We start from the raw sequence: 24,221 nt of genomic DNA on the forward strand, positions 1-24,221 counted from the left end.
GAAAACGAATGTTAATTTCATTTAAATATTATTATATTTATACCCGTTACTCGTAGAGTAAAAGGGTATACTAGATTCGTTGAAAAGTATGTAACAGGCAGAAGGAAGCGTTTCCGACCATATAAAGTATATATATTCTTGATCAGGATCAATAGCCGAGTCAATTTGGCCATGTCCGTTTGTCCGTCCGACTGTCTGTCCGTCCGTCTGTCTGTCCGTCCGTATGAACTTCGAGATCTCAGGAACTACAAAAGCTAGAAAGTTGAGATTAAGCATACAGACTCCCAAGACATAGATGCAGCGCAAGTTTCATGTTGCCACGCCCACTCTCACGCCCAAAAACCGCCAAACACTGTCAGTGTTCAAGACTCTCTTCGCACGGTAACGGGTATCAGATAGTCGGGGAACTCGACTAAAGCGTTCTCACTTGTTTTAGCTGTCAAATTGGCTATGAAAAACAATCCAAGCAGCCTGTGAGTTGAGTGTTTCTCGCTGACTAGGACTTGTTAAATTTTGAATAGTGATTCCAAAAATCAATGCCACATACTCTCGTACAAGCGCGCTGTTTTATTACACACTTTATTTGAAAAATGTATAATTTTACCGAAGCGGTAGTGGCGTGCAATGGCTCGACAGCAGTGATTGAATGCGGAGAGGATACTTCAAGTGATGGCAGCGTCTTTGACCAGTACATAGACGTGCTGTGGACCGTTGTCTGCATCCTGGCCCTGTCGAAGCTGACACAGTTTTCGGAATGGTATTTCAACCGGCGTTTGGTCAAGCAAATAAACTACAACGACATCTGCTCCATGAATCGTGAATGGGAGCAGACACTTCAGCTGCAGGAGGACGACAAGCGAAAGCTGTTCGAAGAAGTGAGGATGCTCACCGAGAAGAACCTCAATCTGGAGCGAATGATAAAGGATGTGCGCGATTGCAACATTCACTTGATCACCGAGAACTTTATGCGCACTGTGCTACAGGAACAGGTGTGTATAGAAAACCAGATCTTTTCCTTAAGAGCAACAATCTCAAACGAACAGAACGGAACAATTTAAGTTTTCTTTTATAGATTTATATTTTTCAATAGGGTTTTACATATACTTATTTCTTATTTCAGAAGCAACAGTCAGCTCAGCCGAATATATACATCACCAACAGCTACTTTCACCTCACACGTCAGGTGTTCATCAACGATTCATGTGTGGACTTTAACGTTCGCAGTGCCGGCGGTGGCAAGGATCTCAAGTCCGTAGAAGCAAATGAAGAGGGACTGAATATCTGGATGCAGTACCTGAAGATGCGCAAGTGCTACATGGGCCCCATTGCCGATCCGAATTTAGTAGCCCCCAGGAGACCCGAGCCCATTGTTATGACCACTGAGCAGTTGGCCAAGTTACAAGGTGTGATTATGGGCCTTCTTTTCAAGGTATCTGATGTTAATTCTCATCTTGTTTCGTTTTAGGCATAATGTAGTTGCTTTTAGCTTTGTTGCCCTAAACAATGTATGATTATGTTGTGTTAATCACTGGAAACAGTCATAAAATTATTAAAAACCTCCATAAAAAATAATTAACTTTTGGTATAGCCTATTGAAGCTATCTGTTATAAAAGAATTTTAAAATGATTATTACACACTTATATACATATTTGGATGTTGAATGAATCAAATTGGCAAACGCGATTAATATCGAATACGCTATTAACAACTCTGGTCACGAAAATACCGATCCTGGGCGAAGATCAGATCAGAATACAGAAAATTATCAGATGATTGGCGTCTTTGACCAATTACCGCATTAGCTAAAATATAAATAAATACATTTCAAAATTTACCGTACAACGCTTAAGAATAAACAATTTTAGCTTTATTTAAAGCATTGCCACAGAAATTTGAAAAGCTTTTGCAGCGCCACCTGTCTGCCACAAGGGAAGACTGTGTGCACCCTTGCAACCAGCTGAGCGGTAAGTTGGGGGTGGATTTCGATTGCGATGACTGCGCCTGCGCAAGGGTGCCTTTCTCGTGTCTCACTCTCTCTCTCTTTCTCGCTCTCTCTCGTGTACTGTTATTCTCTCGCCTGCGAGGTTAACACGTTTGCAAATGTCAAAGCCATGACTTCAGAGTGAGTTCCTCGGGCGGTTGAGTTTCAGTGTGTTCTCAGCCTTTGGAGCACTTCGTTAAACCAATACGGTGCGCACACAAACACGCCAAAAACGCCAATTATACAGATATACGATAATAAACATTATTATTTAAATGCTAAAGAAACTTGTGCAAAAATCGTGAAAATTACGCGCGTTTGCGGTAAATGTAAACGATTTAATTTCTATATATTGCTTAAAACTTTTCGTCGATAATTGGAGACTTAAATTAAATATCCCCAAAAAATTCTGCGGCCCATAAACGCGCGCGTGTTCGCCTGATTTGCCCATGTGTTCGTGCGTGTACCCTTTGTGTGTGTGTGTGTGTGTTTGTATGTTGCTTATGTGGGTTGTTGTGCGAGTGTGTGACTGAGAGAGTGCTTATTATGTAAAGTGCTCATCTTATTGACAGTTGACAGTGGCTGGTTGCGCTGATTTCCGTGCCGATTGTCTTTGACCAACTGCCCAAAGTAGGATGGCTTCAATTTGCTAATTAATCGACTGCGAACGCACTTAAGTATGCTCCGAAGTTTAGCGCACGCACACACATGCAGAAACATATCGTGCGTTTCGATTTCGGTAGCAACATGTCTTTGGCAATCGTACTTTTTCCAAGAAAGAGAGGGAGAGAGTGAGAGAGTTTGGAAAGGGCCCTCACAATTTACAAATTTTGTATTATTTTGACTTTTCCCTTCACCCCTGTCACCTCCCAAGCGTTCTTTTGCCCTTCGAAATGTCAAAATATTGCAGACAAAAGTCTGCGCTCCGCACAACATTGCCAGTCTGAAATACGAACTTCTCCCGTTAGTCACATGTTTCCAACAAGCTGTCAAGCTGCAGAGAAAATTGCGTGGCTTATTAAACCACATATCTGAATTTATTGCATAAAAATAGCGAGGGGTACTTTTAAATCTTGATTCTTTAATTAAATGTGTACGGTTTAAATGCTACATGCTTTGAATTGACATTGCCAGGCTCAAATTGAATGCCCATTCAAATTGACCGCCACTTGTCGCGTTCCCCACATGCGCCACTCTCGCTCTCTTTGGCTCTCTCCCTCCCTACCGTGTTCGCTCTGTTGACTATGAGAGTCAGTTAGGTTAACACATATAACTTCTGTTAACGTTGGCAGCTTAACACTTGTACCCTTGTCGTATTATTAACCCAAAAGTATTCGTACTTTATTTTATTACATCAAATGTATTTGTTTACAAACTAAGATTTACATTTGCCAAAAAGTCGTTTATCTTGTACTTTTTAAATCTTGCTAATTATTTGTATCTAATTGTTTTTGTTTAAATGACTGTTACTGTTTCAAAAAAAGTAATTTTTTTTAAGGAATAAAAGAAGGCTTACGTTTTTGTTTGTTTCGGACCAACATTTAAACTGCTGAATCAGTGATATTAAATATTGCAGATGTCACAGATAAAGTGCAGTTAAGGGTTAACCTTAACATAGCCGCTGGTTCATCCTGCTGTTGCGTTAACAGCGCGTAACGGGACTGCCGCTCTCTTTGCCCGTCTTCCCCTCTCTCACCAAGAATCTCATTTACAGCGCTCAGTTGCTATTCCTGTTTGGCTTGGCTTAGTTTTAGTCCTTCTTTGAACGTGCTGCCGACGAGTCACGAATCCGCAAGGCGTACGCATGGGATACCGATTCCCCACTCTCCCAGTCACATACTTTTTTTTCCAGTGTTTGTGCGCCCAGTGTGCGTGTGCGAGTGTGCGTGCGCGTAGATGTGTGTGTGTGTTTTGATGAGCGTGCAAACAGCAGAAGGAAGCGAAATAAGAAATAACACAAACACACGCTCAATATGTATTATTGAACTCAACTACTGGCCATTTGCATGTGATGCGAAGCGATGTGCTTACAGCTGTTCAATTGTTTTATTCCTCGATTGCAACTCTGCGCGATCTCCGCTTTCGGTTTTGAGTTGACCCTTTGAACCGCTAACCGTTTAACCGTTAACCGATTTGCCGTCCTGTGTGCTTGTCGCTCTGTCAGTGTGTGTGTGTGTGTGTGTGTGTGTTTATTTTGTCTTCTTTTAGTTCATTTCTCGTGTAGTTCTTGGTTTTTTTTTTCTGCTGTTTCGCCTGACAAGTGATATTGCTCTCTTGCTCTGAGTCAGCAGCGCCTGTCAAGCGGAGGGTTGTTTTTTTTTCCTTCCCAGCCGCTCCCCCTCAATCACCACACCCTCCCCCTTCACCGCATATCTGCGCCACATTGCCTTCAAAACTTCATTTCCAACCACTTGCCGTCGACGTCGACGTCATCGCAGCCATACAACAAACCACCGAGACACCACCCCCACCAGCACCCCACTCATCTGTTCTCATTCCAACCTTCAGTGTCATTGGCACTCGCTTACAGTTTGTTTAGTTTGCCTTTAAGTTGTGCGTTGTCTGCTAAATGAAAAAAAAAGCATAAAAAAACAAAAGAGTATAAAATAATAACCAACAAGGGGCATGGCAAATCAGTTTACGATATTTTTGTTTTTGTACTGCCCAATTAGAAAGCAAACCAATACAAATACAAGACAATAAGTGAACTGAGAACCGCAAAACGCTAAGGAAAAAACCAAAAACCCAAAGAAATAAAATAAACGTTGCACCCACCACCGCCTCACGCTCACCGCCTCACCGCTCGCCCGCTAGTTTAAAGCTAATGCCACCGCCCACCACCACTAGAACTACTACTTCCACCACAACCACTAGTACCACCACCACCAAGAACCAAGTACCACAACCACCAACTACCAGCCTCGATCTGAACCACTTCGCAATCAAATAACAAGAAAAGAGTTAAATGTAAAAAAGAAAGAAAGAAAGGCAGAGTCCAGATTCCGAGTCCACTTGTCCAAAATGTCGTCAAATGTTGAAAAATGTGAGCTCCATCAAAAAAAAAATGCATTACTAGATGTGTTCGTTCCCGTAATGTGTGCATTTAGCATCCCCCTAGAACCTCTAGTGTAGCTCTATAAATTTCCTCGATACAAATCAAAAGACGTAGCGTTCATTCTCTTTCCAAAAATAAATAACTTAATAATAACTAACTAAGCAACCATAGAACCGTTCCCCAATTTGTCTTGCCATGTTTACCACTTTAGATCTAGACTCTTGACAACAACTAAAAAAAAAAGCCACACTCTTTTTGTTTTAAGTATAAGAACTATAACTTTACTTTAATATCGGTCTGCCTCTTTCTTTCTCTATCTATCTCTATCTCTGTCTCTGTCTGTCTCTTCATCTCTGTCTGTCTTTCTTGTTCTGTCTAGTTAACATGCCTTGACTCGAACTTTTACCCACTCTGTTAACTTCCCCTGCCTACGAAAACAAACTTTCCCACTCGAGTCCTTGAAAATTGGGAAGACCGATTGAGAATAGCACCTGAAAATGTGACGTTCTCAAGATGGTTCCTGTGCGTTGGCACTCGTTAAAACTTCCACTGATTGGCTGGAGTCCCGATTGTAAATAAGACCCTCATTTCGACCGAATCCCGAGTTTCTATTAGATGTTCAACCCTTGCCTGCTTCGTAACCAACCTGCATGCTCGAGAAATCATCAAAAAACTACAGATTATCGATTAATAATTTGAGAATGCCAAACACAATACAAACACACACACACACATGATGATTGGGTCGATCGGTGGATCAAAATTACACACTCTATTATACGTTAGCCACGTAAAGTTACATAATATCCGTTCCATTCCGTTCCGTTTCGTTTCGTTTATCGTTCCTCGTTCGTTTCTCGTAGTTCCTAAGCTCGTTTGATGCGTTCGTTCCATCGTTCCTTCGTTGTGTTTGCCAAGTTTAATTTTGTTGTACTCGAATTCCCAACTGGCCAACTAAACCAGAGTTGGAATTCGCAATTGGCAGGCCAGACGCCAAAACTGAACAGAAAACAAAACAGCAGCTACCAGACAAAGAAACAAACAACAAAATAAATCAAACCTTAACCCAATCTAAATATATATAATATCTATCTATATAATATGTATTCATCCAAACCTAAAGTGTGTCTAATCACCAATTCTTAACGTCAAATTCTCTTTAAACTAAATAATCCACACACGAATCACACAAACCAAAAAACAAAAATCAAAACCAAATAATCGAATCGAATCGAATCGAAATCGCAGACCCAGGCAAAATTCGTATTGACCACCAAGCATATGAGCTTGTGGCTAAAGGTAAGCTATGCATAGTCAATATTTCAATGTTTATTTGTGAAAGGAAATCCGTTAAATGGAGAGATTATTACTATCAGTTCGGCTGCAGTGCAGTTTATACATATTCAGTTACGTTTTGGAACACTTCAATTTAATTATTAGCCTAAAGGTATATGTATTATACTGGAATTGTATGGACCGAATAATTTACTAAGCAACGGCTTATTATAATTAACTTACGAATTGTGTGTTCCAAAGAACACATCCAAATATGATCAAAATACGCACTCAATTATATTAAACCATACATTTAAGTTTTTTTTTTTCATAGAACAAATGCGATTCAATGCGCAACTCGTTAGCTCCGCAGGTTCAAGAATATCCTCGACGTCTATAGTTTTTATTGACTTTGCATAATGAACTGAACTCTTGTGAATAAGCCATGAATAATTTTCATTGCTGGCATATTAATAAACCCTTTAAAGCCTCAGCTGGTCGTTAAAACGGTGCAGCAGTCGCAAGTCTGGGAAATCCCCGATTGGCTCAAGGGAAATTCCCCCTAAATTATTATCTACGGTCCCTTCCTGGTTCCGCATTGATTTGTCGCATGTCCGGATGCTGTACGTTCCTGCCCCTCACACATCTTGCCACATGCAACTATTCATTTTCAATTATCCTGTTAAATTAATGCCTTGTACTACTCGTCTGGCCCATCCTCGACTTCCTCGACTTCCTTTCCCAGCAGCCATCGCAGCATCCCCACATATCCTTTGTCTGCAGCATGATTCAGCTCAGCTCAGCTATCTGTGAAAAGTTTGTTTTTTTCGCCCGTTGCTTTTGTTGCTGCTGGCCTGGCGACAATTTCAACGGCAGACGGCGGCTTGGCTCTAAAATATTGGTTATTAGCATAGCCCGGGGGTGTTTGAGGTATAAACAGGGGGGTTTGGGGCTTACAAGGGAAGCTGACAAAGCAGCCAACGCTTTTTGTTGCCTACTTTTTGGGGTCAGGGACTTGTTTTGTCAGCTTTCAGAGAGGCGAGCAGAGCGGAGCAGAGCGCCTAGCGATTTGCCAGACACACAGAATCGAGTGGGGTATGATGGAGGGGCACTTTGTATAGATAGAACCCGCTTATACATCTATTTAGCCGCTACCCACAAGTTTTATTTAAACCCCTGCTGCCGCCGCTGCATCTTTTGTATTGTGAATCATAGCCAAATGCATTCGACGCCATGCCATCCCATGGCCAATGGGGCTGACAATGCACAAAGAGCCAGAAGAAAGATGTGTGGGTTGGTTGGGAGGGTTGGTGTCGTGCAGCTCCACCCGCTTAAGCCACCCATTAGCCGCCAGCCTGGTTGCTGTCGTCATCGCTCTCTCTCTCATCATCATCGGCGTCATCATCCTGCCAGCCATCCCAGCTATCCTTTTCATCGTTGTCCAGCCATCCTGGCCTGCCCGCCATTGGCCACTGTCAATTCCGCCTTTTGTTCAATCGGTTCAGTTCAGCGCGAGCTAATTTAGCGTTAATCGAAGTGTATTTACACTGGCCAACCACCCACCCACCGTCATCATCATGAACACAAAACAGACCCATTCACTTTTCACTCTACTCTGATTGCATTAGCTTGATGGCTGCATTGGCTTGTCTCTAATTAGTTTTGAATCCTTCAACTTCGTTGCCAATTCCCCGATACCAAGTCAAAAAAACCAATGATATTAAATGACTTATTGGGGTTAAGACCAGCAAGGAGTAAATGCCCCATGAAATGCAAATAAAAACTAGTGCTTACAATCTCTATAATTAACTTAATTGACAAAAAAAACTATATACATACTTTTTAACTTAGTGATGTATTTTAAACACTAATATTTTAATGACAACTGACAACTGACAACTGCACCAACTTAAAGAAGGAATATGCACAGACTTACATAAGTAATCGCATTGTTTTAATAAAATAATATTCCACCTTGTCAGCACGTTGAGCATGGTAAATGTAACAAATGTTGTAGTCACCCGAATGTCTCTCAAATATTGTCCCAAATTTCAAATCCGATTGTGTTCTCAATGCACAAATCGTTTTGTGACATTGTGTTGTTTAGCAAAATAGCACTGCATCTGAGAATCAATACAAATACAAATGCTGAGGAGTTTATTTCAGGATCTTTGAGTCAGTCAATCAAGAAGTACAATTCCCTCAATTATCCAAGGCTATTGCAACGTTCAAGTGTTGCAATTGGCTTATTCACTGACCGATAATGACGGTTGTTTAGCAACAAACCGTTTGCCCCCAGCAATCCAAAGTGACTGAGTAGTTTTGGGGTCTCCGATGCGCTCGAAGCGTCTCCATTTCAACGGTCGCAATCCTCATTAATTGGGCACAATAGCTGGCGAGTTGAACTTGAGTTACCTTGGTAATTGGACCACCACTTCGCCTGCAGTTTCCATTTCCCACTACTCACTCAACTTGGGAAAGCCTTCGTTGAAACACCGCATTTATGGTAGGCAGGGAAAAATGCTCCATTTGCTGGGGCCTTCGTTTTTAAGTAAGGTGCACTGGGAAAAATGCTTTCAACACCATGTTAATAGTTTATTTTTTCGAACAGGAACATAAAAAGGAATTCTGTAGATAGCTTTTTTGATTAATTAACCTTAAATTTGGTGGATTTAACATTATTTTGTATTCTTCAACTAAATTCTTGTGCCGCTTTTATGCTCTGCTCTTTTGCTTCCATATAAAGTTTTGCTCCTTTTTTGGCATTCTGTAAAAGTGTATAAGTGTGCGTGCGAAATCCGGATGTTGGCATATGGCTCAACGCATCTGTGAGTGGAAAAACGTTGCGCATACGACCCGTATGCCCAGGATACTGATATGCAAGCGTGTGTGTGTGTGCTTAACTAATATGCTATGAACGTCGTTTCGACACGTTGCAATTGTCGCCCGTTGTTGTTTCTGTTACTGTTACTGTTTCTGTTTCTGCTTCTGTTCTATGGGTCCTGTTCCTGCCATTGTTGTCCTTATTGTTCGCCACATTTGTATGGCGATTTGCACAGCTTGCACTCCAGAACGCTGAAGCTGGAGCAATAAATGTTTGCTGTGGCCAAATATTGGGCTAGATGCTGGGCCGATGGCCTTGGTGCTCGACGCTATGGCGCAAAAACAACAGCGGACGAAATGGGACATCCTGTGCTCCGGAAGCTCCGAAGTGCTACATACACTCAAGGAGCCATCAACTGAAGGATGCAAGGCGAGTTGGGAATTGCACTTGAATGGGGTCTCTATTTTGAGCTGGGCTAAGCTGATGCTACAGAAAATATTTGAATATATTTGAAGAAAAGTTATCAAGAAATGTGTTGATAATAGATTCAATTCCATAAACGTTTGAACTAAAACCCCTATTAATATCTTATTTGTGGCTATATATCTTGTTGGCTCATAAACTTCAATCTGTAATCCATACTCAAAACATTTTCCAATATCCTGCAAAATATTGACGCAGCTATATTGCTGCATTTGTGATCGCAGTGGCATTCAACCCGTTTGCGAGGAAATAAAACCTGCTTAATTTCCATAAACCAGGCAACGGTTACGACTCTGCCACACGAGTCCCAAGTCCCGAATCCCGAGTCCTGTGCCTTCTAGCTGTGTGTGTATGTGTGTGCGACAGGTAAGTGAATTTATGTTGCACACGCCATGCGAAACATGCCACTGCAACTGCCCATAAAAACGTGACAGAAACAACAACAAAGCAAATACGAAGCCGTGGCCCAGGGCTACAAACATTCTCACACATCCTCGCACATCCTGGAACATCCTGGCAGCAATGTCGCCTCATCCTCTGGTCATACAAAACTTTCAACGTTCTTGCAACCGAAGGGAGCCAGAAATATTATTTATTGAGGCGATCCCTCTGCCTACCCGTTTGTGTGTGTGTGTGCTCACCTGGCTGCATTATTCCCGTTTCCACTGCACTTTGGTCATTTGGCTTGCCATTTCGATTGCCCGGTTGTACACTTGGAGAAAAATCAGGTGCATTATCAAAAGATATTGTGTTATTGAATAAAACTGTTCATACATCTATATATTATTGAAGATAGTAAAAATATTTGTTAAATATTCTGAAGATAGTAAAAATATTTGTTTAATATTCTGAAGATAGTAAACATATTTGTTAAATATACAACATTTTCAATTTGAAAGAGCAAAGTTTTAATGTAGAAAAAGTGATATTATTTTAAACGCATTCTTAAGAACATATCAAAACTCACTACATTATATGTAGTATAAAACTGAGTGTTTAGCTCAGTGTATTAGCTCACTCCAAGTGTGTCTGTTTCGCTTGCAACGCGCCACGCATATAAATCGTTCAAATTGAGCGGGGTTCTCCGTGCACCGTGCACCGAGCACCGTGCCCCATAACAATGGCCACATGCAACCAAAGAGGGAATAAAAGTTTATGCGACTTTGCAAGTTGTGAAATTAGATAGAAATTGCGAGTTATCCCCGCCACCCCTTAAATCAATTTGAGAACAATTTCGGGCGACGGGGCGGAAGGCGATGGTCTGGAAAGAATCCCAAGAACCTTTTGGCCAGAGTCTTTAAATCAAGTTCCACAGTCCGGCCTTTCACTTATGATTTCCAATCAGTTCTGGCTGAGAGCTCTCTCTGTCCTCTGTCCAAGTTTGGAGCTGAAATTATATTACATAGTCGAGAGTAAAGTTTTTTGCTCCCCAACCCAACCACCGGCATACATGTACACTCGTGTACTATAAAAGTGTGTATGTACATATATACATATGTACATATATCTTTCCCTGACCCACACAAGTCATTGATTTTTTGGGCGGCTCTCAATTGACTTGCTTGTCGGCCTTCAAGTTCGTCTTTTTGGCATTACGCTCAAATTACGTTTTATTCTAGATTTCCTACGCTGTGTGCCGCTCGAGAAATATCGGTGGTATTGGGTATTGTTTTTCCTTAGGCGTTCAAGGATATCAAATTTTTAACCACGCGTCACACATGACAGCGCCGACAAACAGGACAAAGTATCCTGGCGGAGGGTTAAAAATGCTGAAAGTTGACGTTGGTAGGGGAGAATGGGATTTGGGTCTTTGCGGTGTGTGACTCACCCACACTGAAACACGCAGGATCTGAAACCAAAACCAAAACCAATACGAAATACGGCTATTGCACCACCAGCTGAACCACCAAATGCAGCGACCACCTGCCAGGATGTGCCAGGATTTCTGTTTGCAGGACATGCACTCAATGTCTGTGTGCTAAAAGTTTCCTTTAGCAATGACAAACCAAAAAAGTTTCTATATTTTTATAAACCACAAAAATAAAATTCAAGTCTAATAACTAAATGTATATTTTATTTAGTTATGAAATTGCTTAGTTTAGCAGCATTAACTTTTACTTTTGAATTGCTCTTGAAAACGGTTGACAGCTACTTCAGTAAAGTTAAAGTTCGAAAACTTAAGACTTTCCTTAACAATGTTCTAAGTATTTATTTGTTTATAATTTTTAAAAATTGCAACTGTTTCTATCAACTGGCTTCTTAACTTTGAAACTCCGATATTGATATTGCAAATTGGCTCTTTTCTTTAATATTTACCATATTTTCATCTTTACTGGCTGTAAACCTAATCGGCTTAGGGAATGGAATGGAAAAACTACCCAACAAGCGCAAAAGTTGCGTTTATCCTTCCAGAAATTCAGTGACTTCGCTTCACTCGTCAGTCGGCCGAGAACCTACACTTTGCACCCTTTCTTTTTTTGCTGGGCTTCACTTCACATTGTTTTGCATATGACAAACACGTGGATGGGTTTTTGTTTTTGTTTGCGTCCCCCAAAAAAGAGATGACCCTTTTTTTCCTTTATTTCTTTTTACTTATTGTACATCTCCCTGGTTTTGAATGTCTCTGTGTGTGGAGAGAGTGTTGGCTTATTGTTTGCCTAATGTTTAGTTTTTACTTTCACGCAATGTTTTCATTAGACTGCCTCTGAAAAAAAAACAGAAAAACCCCGAGAAGAACGGGCTGACAAGCTGACAGAGTTGTGTACAAAAAAGTAAACAGAAAGGACTGGAAAACCGGGGATGGATTTTCGGGGGAGTTAAGGTATCGGGTTGACTTTGGGGACCGCTGATGTTTTCATTTCGCCCTTGGACCAACAAGGTTGTAGGCCAACTTTTTATGGTGAACACATGCCGAATCCAGCAGACGCCCAGGATGAATCCTGCTCAATCCCCCAGTACCACCCATTCAGCAGCAGCCAGCGCCCAAAAAATTTTTTTTTGTAGGAATCCCCGTGCTCGGAATCGTCTCCTTTGAGCATCTGTCTTTGGCGGCTCTTTTGTTTATTTTGCTTTAGCACATTTTAGAAACAATAAAGCAAAACTTGGAGCCCTTTGTGTCCTGCCAATGCTGCTCGTCCCAGGCTGTATCCTATATCCTGTATCCAGTATCCTGAATCCAGTAACCCCGCTCCCCTCCCCACAAATCCCGTCTCCCACCAATTCCCTTATTATCTTCATGCTCGGCAAGGTGGCCATAAAAAGCGAAAAAGCGGCGTCAAAAACAAAAGGCAAAGTTGCCTCACAAGTCCTTCGTCCTTTGCCGCTTTTCTCCGCCAAAGTGCTCGAATTATGAAAGGAACGAGATGGCAGCATACATACATATATACTATACTGAATCAAGGGTAAGGAGAACGGTGACAGGAGCCCTTTTATGATATTTATGCGTCTCCTTTTTATTTTCAGCAATTTTCGTTTATTGATTTTTCCCCAACCAAACATGTTGGCTGAACTTTAGTCACCGAAACCGAACCAGTTAGGGACGGGATAGGCCAGATTCCGGGAAAATAAGTTTTCTTCAGTTATCAAATTTACTCGGTATTGAATTTCGCACCAATGATCGTTTTGCTCGTTAAAGAGGTTTAAATACAATGATTCTCTAACCAAGACGGCAAAGTATTTGTTTATAAGTGTAAGGTTGATTAGATTCTGTGCAGATAATATATTTATTTGATATTAATTGCATATAAAATAAAAAATGCTTAGGGCAACGAAGCCTACCTACTTTATTTGCGCATTGAGAACGCATTTTCTATGTATGTAATATTGCAATTTAAGTTAGGCGGTAATATTGTCTGCATATAACGATGATCTGAAGTACGGATACCTGGATTGTTGTGGCAGTAAAATATGTAGTTGAAGAGATGAATGTTTCTCCTTCATTTTATTACCTCCATTCATTATCCTGGTCGGCCTTCTTTTCTGGCATTTAGCGGCATTCGGTTACGCTTCCCTTGGAGGCACTTCCTCATCACTCCATTCCATCGCCAGCCAAGTTGTCTGTGGCCAAGTACAGACTCGGCTTTGCCTCTGACATTGTGGCTTTTAAATTGCTTATTTGGCTTAGTACCCGTCGTCGTCTTTGTTGTCAGCGCTGTTCTGTTGGCTAACCGCAACACGCCGAGCATTTTAATAACCAAGGCAACGTCGACCGGTGCAAACCCATATACTCTACCACCCCACTTGGAACTCCATTGGCATCCTTAGAAGAGTTACAAGTTCTGGGAATACCGATGATAGACTTCAAGCTGATCAAAGCTGATAAACGGCTGAAAATTGCGTTGAAGAGCGTCAATAAAAAGGAACTTTCAAGTTTAATGGCTATGAACAATGAACAATAAGAAAAAAGGGTTCATAAATATTATTGCTTGCTAAATCCAACCAGAAATAGGCCCGTGGACTGCTTGAGTTAACATTCTCGTGCCAACATGCCTATCAAAAGCAAATGCATGCCATTTATAGAAGCAGCTGTAACACTTGCAGGCCTGGCAAAAGCAATAACCTATCCATAAATAGCATAAATAGCATTTAAAGGTAGTCAAAGAAAGTGAAATGAAAATCGTTTCATCTGAACATTAGGTATTCCATGCCATAACATTCGATGTCCGGCAATCAAACGGCAACCGAAATCAAAAATTGCAAAATCAAAACTCAATTGCATTCGTGCCAGCAAAAGTGTGTGTGTCCATGTGGTCCAATAAATCATTCACTGGATTGTATTCCCAGCAGAAATGCCATTACATGATTGGGCCAGATTCGGATGCAGATGGTCATGCCGTCGCAAATGCAGATACTGCCTCTGAATCCAAATCGCTATCTGCATTCGTATCCGTATCTGTATCCCAATCTTTATTCGTATCTGTATCTGTATTCGTATCTCTATCTGTATCTGTATCTGTATCTAGCTGTATCCGTGTCACTTAACAGGACGTGGTCGAGGCCGAAACTTAATTGCATTGTCCGGGGCAAAATTTCTGGCATAGTTTTGGAGATTTTGTGACAGCTGCAAGTGGCCAAATATTGAAAGGTGGCAAATGCGATTGAGCTTCCACCTCGCCACGGTGGGTAAAATCGGCTATTTTCGATTTAAATTTAACATTCAAAAGCCATCAGTAAGTGCCCGAATTTCCTGCAAATTAACCAGCTTGACAGTCCAAAATAAAACGAAAATATCGATATAGTTTTTGAAATTTGAACGACGGCGGTATACTGGCTCATCAAATGCGAAAAGTGCATGCAGTTCCTTACCCACCCACGGCCCACAAAAAAAAAAAAAAAAAAAGTGAATCAGGCTTTTGGGTCAGCGAAAAGGAAGAGTTACCAAGGCGACCAGGCTGGGGGAAGGTAGCTAGCTCATCATTCGGGGCATTTCATTTTCGTTATGGAAATTGCAGAGGAAATTCAGGCATTTTTGCAATGGCAATTGGTATGGGCACTGGATTGGGAATGGCTAGGGGCTATGGTGTGGTGGGGATATGGGGCATATAAGATGGTTTAATCGATTTATTCTGCAAACGCGGGTTAAATTCGCATCCGATAGCAGAGATGCAGTGCGGCGTTCGCTTTTCACATCAATCACGAACTATGGGCGCATTTGTGCTTACAGAGATTAGTGCTGTCGCCTCCCTTTTACTCAAGTGAATGCAGCACTATTCGGCAACTGCACTGAGCAAAAACTAGAGCCTAAACCTAAAGCCTAAAACTAAAACCTAAAAAAAGAGCTCTAACCTATAAAAAGCGCTCTAACCATAATAGATTGGGAACCTTAAAACAATCCTTTTGAAAACGTTATGCCATCTGATCTTAAATATTGACAGTAAAGTGCTTTAAATATTTTGAATGAAATCATACACTTGATTATATAATTTTTCTCTGTGCAGCAGTACAGCATTGTGTTTGAGTTGTGTGCAAAAAAAAAAAACGATAAAAGGAGCTCTCAGAACTTTCTCTATCTCGTTCTCCCTCTGTTTATTCTCCCGCCCATTTTTACTCGTTTTCTGTGCGAGTGTTTTGTGTTTAATTTTGTGAAATGTTTGCCTGGTTTTCGAACTCAACTCAACGTTTGCCTAATTTTACCGCCCATTTCAACCCACAGCAACCGCCGTGCCATTTCAACTGACATACCCCGAAATTCGGTTCCCCTCTCCAAATTCAAACTCGCATTTCCGCTTTATTTTTGCCTTCGCTTGGAAGTTGATGAGATGTTTATTGTGTATATAGTTGTGGGGCAGCAGGGGTAAATCTCCGGGACCTTTCCAGCCTGTTTTATATGTAAATTTTCCGATATCAAACAGGTGAGAGATGTGTTTGCGAGGGGATGATGGAAAATGCCCGAGGCCGTGCGGGGTCACCATAAATTAGAATAAGTTATTCTCGGCTTACGGATATCAATTGCATGGAATTGGGGAGGAACTGGCAATAATAAACTAATTTAAAAGTCTTTTTCAGAGTTTCGAAAGGGATAGTTATGATAAACTTTGTGATTTCAACTTTTCTCAAAAGAGATAAATGTTCTTTAATGTCATTAGAAATAATAAATTCATTGAAAAAGTAATGGGTGTTTTTTGTGGTGGTTTAGTCGTTTGGTTTTGCTTAGCTCTAAATGAAATTTGTTGTATTTTAAATAATTCTTCGTTGCGCTGGATCCCCAGGAAGTGATTACCTTAGCAGTGGAAACTTTGTTGCTTAGTTTAAATAGGTGGATCCGGGCTAATCATGGCAGGGACCAACAAACGTTGCTCTTTGTCCCGCTGGCAGTTAATTCATTCGTAGGTCGCTTCGTGGACCGTGTCCAGTTTATTTCGGAGATCCTGCGAAGGTCCTTTCGTTCCGCGCCACGCGCTGCCAGCTTAAATAGCTTCGTTTGCGTCAAAGGGAATGGAAGTAGGAGCTGGGAGCGGGAGCAGTGTAAATTTAATTCTATTCCACATAAATTTCAGTGCGGGATTGGGCACACACAAAGCAAGAAGAGAGATGCCTCGCGAGAGACGCGAACCTGAACCAGAGCGAAACCTGAACTGGGACGCTCTGCGGATGAAGCACTCCTCCAGCGGATGGATGATGATGGTGATGGTGATGAGGTGGCCAAGGACGGGAATGCAGATTGGGAAGGGGGAGATGGGAATGAGAATGAGGATGGAGAATGGGGTGGGTGGATGGGGATAGGGATGCTAGTCAGCGAGAAAGGACGACGCAAATTTATTTAACCTGCGGGCGCAGAGCGCATATTTGAATTTATTTGCATGGGAGATGCGCGAAGGCGGTGGGGGCGTGTCCTGAGTGTGTCCTGGCCGCTGTGGCACTGAAGTAATGCCAAAAAGTGCGCAAGCAACACACACAAAAAAAAAAAATGAAGGAAAATCCAAAATGTGAGGACGACCAGCGAAGAGACGGGAAAACTTTTGCACAAAGTTGTTGCAAGTTGTTTGTATGCGCCTCGCACCGCACCGCACCGCATCGCACCGCGCCACTCCTGACCCATGTCCGCCCCTCCCCGCAAACCATTCCCAATCCCTGGACACGCCCACACAATTTTCCCCGAAATGAGCCGCGCGTCGTTTGACACATGCAGCGCCACCTGGCGGCCGTCGCCATGAATTTGAATGTACCAAACAGCCGAAAGAAACACAGTTGCAGAGCATAAAAGAGGGACAAGAGTGGCGGGAGAAGCAGAGGAGAAGTGGAGGAGAAGTAGAGGGGTGGAGGAGTGGAGGGGAAGGAGGGAGAGAGACCTGCAAGAAATGGTAACTGTAAACTTTGCCCTCGGCCAACAGGGCGGATGGGTAATGTCTGTGGAACGGGGCGAATACGTAATGTCATTTCGGTGTAGCATACTTTCGTGCGACATTTAAATTCATTATACCCTGCAGGGCCCTGCAGGAACTTCGAGCTCAGCCAATGGCTGAAAGTGGATGGCCACTTTCGGAGATCAAAGTCAGAGTTAAAAACAATTTGTACCAACAAATTCGATGGATTCGATATCCAGCTTATGTGAATAATTGATAGTCAAATTTGGCATCTGAAAGTTGTGTCAATTAAAAAGGAAATTTAAAATGAAATAACCTAGTTTGTAATATCTTTAATCTTTATGATTAGAAGTGATTTAATCCTCTCAGAATTAATTAATTATTATTTAATAGCTCGTCTTTTTCAGTTAGATTACTGATAAAAAAATAATGTATCATATTAATGATCTGAGGAAAGACACGATTTTAGTTAAATACTTTTGCGCATTTCAATTCTTTCCAAAGACGCAACTGGCCATTCACCTTCCACTTTGGAGCTTAACTTGAAGTTCACTTGAAACTTTTCCCCGGTATAATTTTGCCGGGCATTTAAATTCATTTTAGCTAGCTAGGAGACAAAAAATATGCCAAATTAGCTGAGATCTCTTTGGTGGAGTGCTGGGAATTGGTGGAGGGAAATGGGAAGAGGGCGTGGTCCAGGCCTAATTAGCCCCACTGATTCGCCTATGTCTGTGTGCGAGTGTCTTCATTAGAATGCAACTGTTTGCCAGGCTCTTCACGGCAATCTACAGTAAGCTACGACGGCAGTAGCCTCTCATCCTTGGAAATATCCTGAGCGTCATCATCCTACGTCTGTGTATGTGTCTGTATCTGTGTTTGTGTCTGTGTCTGTGACCCATTTCTCTGCCAGCTGTCGGCTTATTAATGAGTTTTTGTTGGCCAACTTTGCCGGCTTTGCCTTTGATTTCTTCTCTCCATCTCCGAGCTGCTGTCTTCACAATTAGCTAAGCTCTGTCTTAGCAAAGTTGTCAACATGACAACAACTGCCTCTTTACTTGTAATTTGGCTTGTGCTGTAGTACTAGATACTATGTCCTGGGTTTTCCATCGACGTGTTCGCGCATAAATCAGAGCTGCAAAAGTCGTCAGTGGCACTACTCACTATTCAGTGAGCCACTACAAGCTGCAGTTACCTCTCCACTGCGTCGCTGCATAATGAATGCCATACGGCCGAGAAGGTCCTTTGTATTCCAGCTCATCTCATCCAGGCTCACTCACTTGCTGAATGGCAAAAACTGCATCCCAACGGGGAGGATTATGTTGGGCTTGAGGTGCATTTTGATTGAAGTAAAGTGTCGGTCCGGACACACACACACACACACATACACTTATCCCCCGGAGGACGGGATCGAACTCTGATGCACAGATTACATATTAAGAGCTCATGAGGTTGGGCTCAATAATTGATGGATCACTTGGAGGTGCAGACTCACATGGAAGTTAATGATTACCCAGGGCGTTCCTGACTGCCTACTTATAATACTTATTGATTTGATTAATTACCAGGTATTAAGGTCTCACAAATAAAATATAAAATGCTAAGGATACATTATGAACGTAGGGAGATTTGCTTAAACTTAAATGTTAGCTATTTAAAGCTAGTTGGATTTGAATAATTGTTACGGGTTATTTGTTAAGCGTTCAGAAATGAACCCACAATGGCTTCAAATGGCATGGAAATTGTAATCAAGTCGGAGTTAACTGAGAAGTTATGAAATATTGTAAATACCACAAAAATATCCTGAACAACATATGTGAATTTTTGGTCTTTTCCTATTTTCACATTGCTGCTTACTTATAGTCGTATGTTCATCCATTTGTTTGTCTGACCATTTGCCATGGCCATGATCTTTTTGAATTTGCCGTGTGTGTGTGAGTGTGTGTGACTGTGCAGTTTTAGATGAATTTTTGTGAAAAGTTTTCTACTCTGCAAGTGACCTCCCCATCTCCCTCCATCTGCCTATCTATCCATTTCGCTTGTGGTGGTGGAGCCGAGGGCACAAATCCCTTGCCTACATTTCAGCGCATACAGAGTTGTCAACAAGCATTGACATTAATTAAAGCCCAGCGTTGCATGCGACAGCAACTTGCAACTCTGCTCATTTCTGATTGTGTGTGTGTGGTGTGTGTGTGGTGTGTGTGTGTGTGTGGGGGGTGGGTGTGTGAGGGCCTGCGGCGGCTTCAGTTAACCATTAGACTTTAATTACTATGCTAAAATTCACGCTCGTCTGCCGCACCACAAAGCACCAACAACGGCGGCAACACAAACTAGAAAAAAAAAAAATGGCAAGAAAAAAAAAAAAAAAAAAAACAAGTAGTTGCACAAGTGTATGCGAGTATTCTCTTCTGCTCGTTGCCCCCAAAGTGTGCTTTAAAATTGCATTTCGCATGTTGTTGGTACCCCTCTTAACGGCTTAACCCTCACATCTTCCTGCAACTGGCAGGCATCCTTAACCCTCTGACATGTCCCTGTGCCATTTTTGCATCAGATTTACATTCATTGCTTTATCTTAATTGTGCGTTTCTTTGGACGCCGCATAATTGTATTATTTTCATTTGTTTAAGCACAACTGTTATTATGCGATTGCGGACACTCGTACCACTTTGAATTAGTCTGATTGAACGACGACAACGGGGTGGGACTAGGAGTTATTTTTTATAATTATATAATTTATAATTAAACTTAAATACTTAAATTAAATATTTAAATTATTTGTTTGGTATATCAAACGGACTTTAATCGAAAATATGATATTTACAAGTTTGCTAGCTGAAGAATTCAGGATAACAAAATACATCAAACATCTAGTTTCTCTGTTGGGCTTTGTCAACTTAACATGACATCTAATTGACCTATGTAACTTATTAATATATAAATGAAAATATTGGAAAATTGTAATACTTGGCTAAATCGATTCATAATGCTCCACCATATGGCTACCATATATCCCACCTCTCCACTTTTCCCAGGCTGCCAGACTCTCATACGTCCAATTCGCTCTTGATTATCATAATTAAACAATTTAGTTTCAAGTGTTGGCCTCCCATTTGTTGCACTTTGCTCTGTTTCCCCAGTGGCAGCAGCAGCAGCAGCGGCAGCAACAACAGTAGCAACAACAACAACAACAATGGCAACAACGATTCAAATGCATTGTTCGTGTTAGTTGGCAGTTGTTGTTGCTTCCTGTTCTTTTTGCAGCAGTTCTTAAATGTAAATTACGCGCTTTGTTGACTTTGCCCCTGCAGCAGCAGCAGCAGCAGTAGCAACAGCAAAAGCAGCAATAGCAGCAGGCAGTGAAAAAGGGTGGTACATATGTATATGTATGGGGTATGGGGGGTATGGGTTAGATGGTGTATATAGGTATAGGGTATGGGTTAGGGCGCTGAATGAGGTAAGCAGAGCACACATTATAGGTCCCATTACCTCGCCGCTCCACCTGCACTGCACACGCTGTAATTGTGGCCAGCTTTGAGCTGAGACTTACCCTTCAGCTTGTGTGCGTGTTAGCGAGATTGCTGTCAAAATGTTGTAGGCACCCCATCCCTGCCCCCCTCCACCCCCCTCTCCCCCCAAAAGCTGCCCCTTTTTTCGCCGCCCCTTTCCTGCCGCCACCTTTGATTGTCAGTTTTGGACAACGTCTCTGTTTGTCTGGCAAGTGAAATTTTGTTTGACGTTGCTCGATTATGCATGGGAAGTGGAAGTGGATATGGATGTGGATGTGGATGTGGATGTAAATGTGGATGTGAATGTGGAAGTAGATGTGAGTGTGGATGTGAATGTGGAATTGGAAGTGGACTCTGTGTTTTGGGTGTTTTGGGTGTGACCCCGTTGGGGCCTTTTGCCTATGGTTAGCTTATGCGATTGATTTTTGGTTGTACTTGTCCTTGTTCCTTGTGTTGGGGCCACGTGCAAGACAACGCCAAAACGTGGCGTGTGTGCCGTGCCACAAAGCTGTGTATTTGTATGTGTGTGTGTGTGTGTGATTGGGGGCCACCCTGCGTATACGTAATATCCGTTAGGGAATACTAGTAGTTATGTAAATCTCGTGTTGAGATTTCCTTCTGGGCAACAATTAAGTAGTTTTTAACTAATTGGAAATATTCTTGCCCCGAGTTGTTGCTTCTTCGCTTGGATGATTTTTGCCTTCGTTTTCTTCATTTCTAATTAAATCACTTCCTTTTACTTCGCTGCAGTTGTTAAAAAATTAAATGCATTTAAAACCAATTAGTGGAGTCTTACTTAAAGACATTTCAGTTCTGTTGCACGGTTTCTTATTTTCCCACTTACACATTTTTCTCCCCCTCCCTTTGTTTATCTTTCTTTATTTTTTTGTGCCATTTTCTTTTGTGCAAGTTGAATTATTTTCGCATTTCCTCTTATAAATTCATTACGAATTTAAAATACTGTTCATTTCAAAGTAATTGAACATTTCTCTCCCGCTGCTTTTGTACTTTGTGCATATTTCACTGTCCAGTTCGTGTTGCACATCTTTAAGTGCAGTTGCAACTAATTGAGCAAGTGCAGCTGCAAGGTTTTTTATGCGCCTTCATTACATTTCACACTTTCCCAGTTTCCAGTTCCCAGTTCCCATTGCCCTTTTCTTTTCCACGTCGGCGCCAGCTTTTCCGCTTTTCAGTCTTCAGTTTTATTAGAAACCCACCTTAAAGTTTGCCCATTCCGGCTCCTGTTTCTGCTACTTAATGTCGAGTCACACCATACCGCCGGGTAACCTCCTGACACATTGGCCTTCAAGGCTGACTTTTCTGCTTGCCCGTCTTGTGGTGACCCCCTGTACTACGTATACTACTTTTTACTACCCCTCTGACCGCAGCATCAGCCATTTCTTTGCCATTATCATTTGACACGCTACCAAGTTGCCGCTGGTGACCCCGCGCCCCATTGTAAGGGGTTGGGGAAGGTGACCCCCCACTATTGCCTAGTTTCCGGCACGTTTGCCCCCGACAATTTTCCCATTTTTGCCTTTCGCTCTCTTGCTTTTTAATTTGTTTTAATGAACTTTCAAGCCAGCGTATTCCATTCGAGCAGTAGAAGAAGGGGGAATTCAGTTGCAATATGCCAGCTCACTTGTATAATTACAGGCGCCATTGCATGTGCATCTGCAGCAGCCTCCGCCCGTGAAAAGCCCCCTGGAATCAGCCGTGGAATCCCCTTACCCATTTCTTGGGGCCCCCCCTTTGGCGACGCCTCTTGTTTCTGGGCCTGGGCCTGAAGTGCGTGGCTTTCATTAATTTTAATGAGTTTTAAAAGTTGTTGCCATTTTTTTGCCACACTGCACGCGCAATGCTTGAAACGTCGCTGGTTTTTGCCCTTTTTTTTTTTGCCGCAGACTTTTTGTTGATTTTATTTTATTTCATTTATTTTGATTCTTCCCTGCTGTAAGTTTTCTGTGTGGGCTTCTTTTTCCCCCCACAATCCACAACCCACAGCCCATTTTTGTTTTTCGTTTTTTTGCCGCCCAACGTGTAGTTTCTGTGCACTTGTTGTCATTTGTTCGGCGGCAACAGCAAGAACAAAACTGACAATACCAGACTTTTATCCATTGAATGCATACACACGCACTCAGGAACAGAACTGTGGAAATATAGATACAGATTGTACAGACGCATTTATGTATAGATATATGTATGTACATATATGCACATACATATGGACAATGACATTTATTTCTATTTGGAGCTGCATTTGCGGCAAGGCAATGGAAATGGGAAATGGGAAATGGGAGGGAAGGCAGGAAACCACGGGGGAAAAGTAGGGAAAGTGCTGAAAAGCTGGAGGGGTGGTGTCATCGCCACCTGCTGTGTGTATAGTTTACGCTTAAATAACTCACAGCTGTGCATAATTCAGACCAAAGACTTAGCACGAGCCCCCTTTTTCTGGACATGGACATGGAAATTCGAAATCCAAAATCGGAAATCGTAGGGTGGGAAGCTTCGGAGGGATTAGGAAGCAGGAGCGGGAGCGGGAGCTGGTGCTCCGTTAGACGAGACGAGACTGCTCCAAAACTGAAAAGCCATCATCAAAAGTTCTTGGGTGAAAAGGGATTGCTGGAGTGGAAGTGCTGGACTTAAACGGGTTAAGTGCAAGTTATACTGCAAATGGAGACAGCCCAGATTTGGGAAATTATATGCGGAGTCTCGAGGGCTTCGCTGCCATTGAATAATCGCATAAACTTCACAAAGATCGTTGAGATCGCTTTCATTCGCAGAGCAAACTAAACTGACAGCTTTATTAAAGGAAAGGCTCTCTGGTGCTATTCCTTTAGTCACTCAGATTGTTTTGTATTCAGTTTTTGTGCCTTGGGGTTGGGGGTTTGGGGTTGGAGCTTGAAGTTTTTCGGAGCAAAAGATGAGTGACCATAATGGAAATCAAACCAGAAAGCCAAACATTTGCCAAGCTGTCGTGTTACTAAGTGCGTTATAGCAGCTCAAAGAGAAGTGAAAATGGAGCTGGCAGAAAGATGGGATCCTTTTATGATTTTGCATTCCCCAACGCGGCCATTAGACCAAGTATTTTCCCTGGCTTGCCTCGATTTCGTAGGCTCCTCTGTGCTCTGTGAGGCAGACGGAAAGAGAGAGAGAGAGAGAGAGAGAGAGAGAGGTATAGAGTGTCCTTTGTCCTTGTGTCCAACTGCTTGTGGCGCTTTCGCAATTTGATTTATGTGTTGCCCCCAAAACATTCATTAAGATATAATCATAACGCATAGAAAGCGCACACAAACA

At 42.1% G+C, this 24,221-nt stretch overlaps 2 protein-coding genes across 16 annotated transcripts in view; both read left to right on the top strand.

The window, feature by feature from the left end:
* Positions 1-474: 474 nt before the first annotated feature.
* LOC6526031 lies at positions 475-1,877 on the top strand. The gene is made up of 3 exons (XM_002101812.4): positions 475-989; positions 1,121-1,403; positions 1,466-1,877. The coding sequence occupies exons 1-3, from the start codon at positions 591-593 to the stop codon at positions 1,474-1,476; spliced, it is 693 nt and encodes a 230-aa protein (XP_002101848.1). The 5' UTR covers positions 475-590; the 3' UTR covers positions 1,477-1,877.
* A 353-nt stretch (positions 1,878-2,230) lies between these two features.
* Positions 2,231-24,221, top strand: part of LOC6526036 (hyphally regulated cell wall protein 3) — an 80,174-nt gene continuing 58,183 nt past the window's right edge. For 11 of the 15 annotated variants that reach the window (XM_039372651.2, XM_039372654.2, XM_039372681.2 and 8 more), the window contains exon 1: positions 5,901-6,336. The gene's annotated coding sequence lies outside the window, so the exon portion shown is untranslated. Of the gene's footprint in view, positions 2,306-3,712; positions 3,781-3,836; positions 5,026-5,900; positions 6,337-24,221 lie in introns of those variants that run through there. The other 4 variants (XM_039372644.2, XM_039372636.2, XM_043206904.1 and 1 more) reach the window with 4 other exon arrangements.

Source organism: Drosophila yakuba, chromosome X (genome assembly GCF_016746365.2).
Source record: "Drosophila yakuba strain Tai18E2 chromosome X, Prin_Dyak_Tai18E2_2.1, whole genome shotgun sequence".
In the NCBI taxonomy this organism is placed as follows: Eukaryota; Metazoa; Arthropoda; class Insecta; order Diptera; family Drosophilidae; genus Drosophila; species Drosophila yakuba.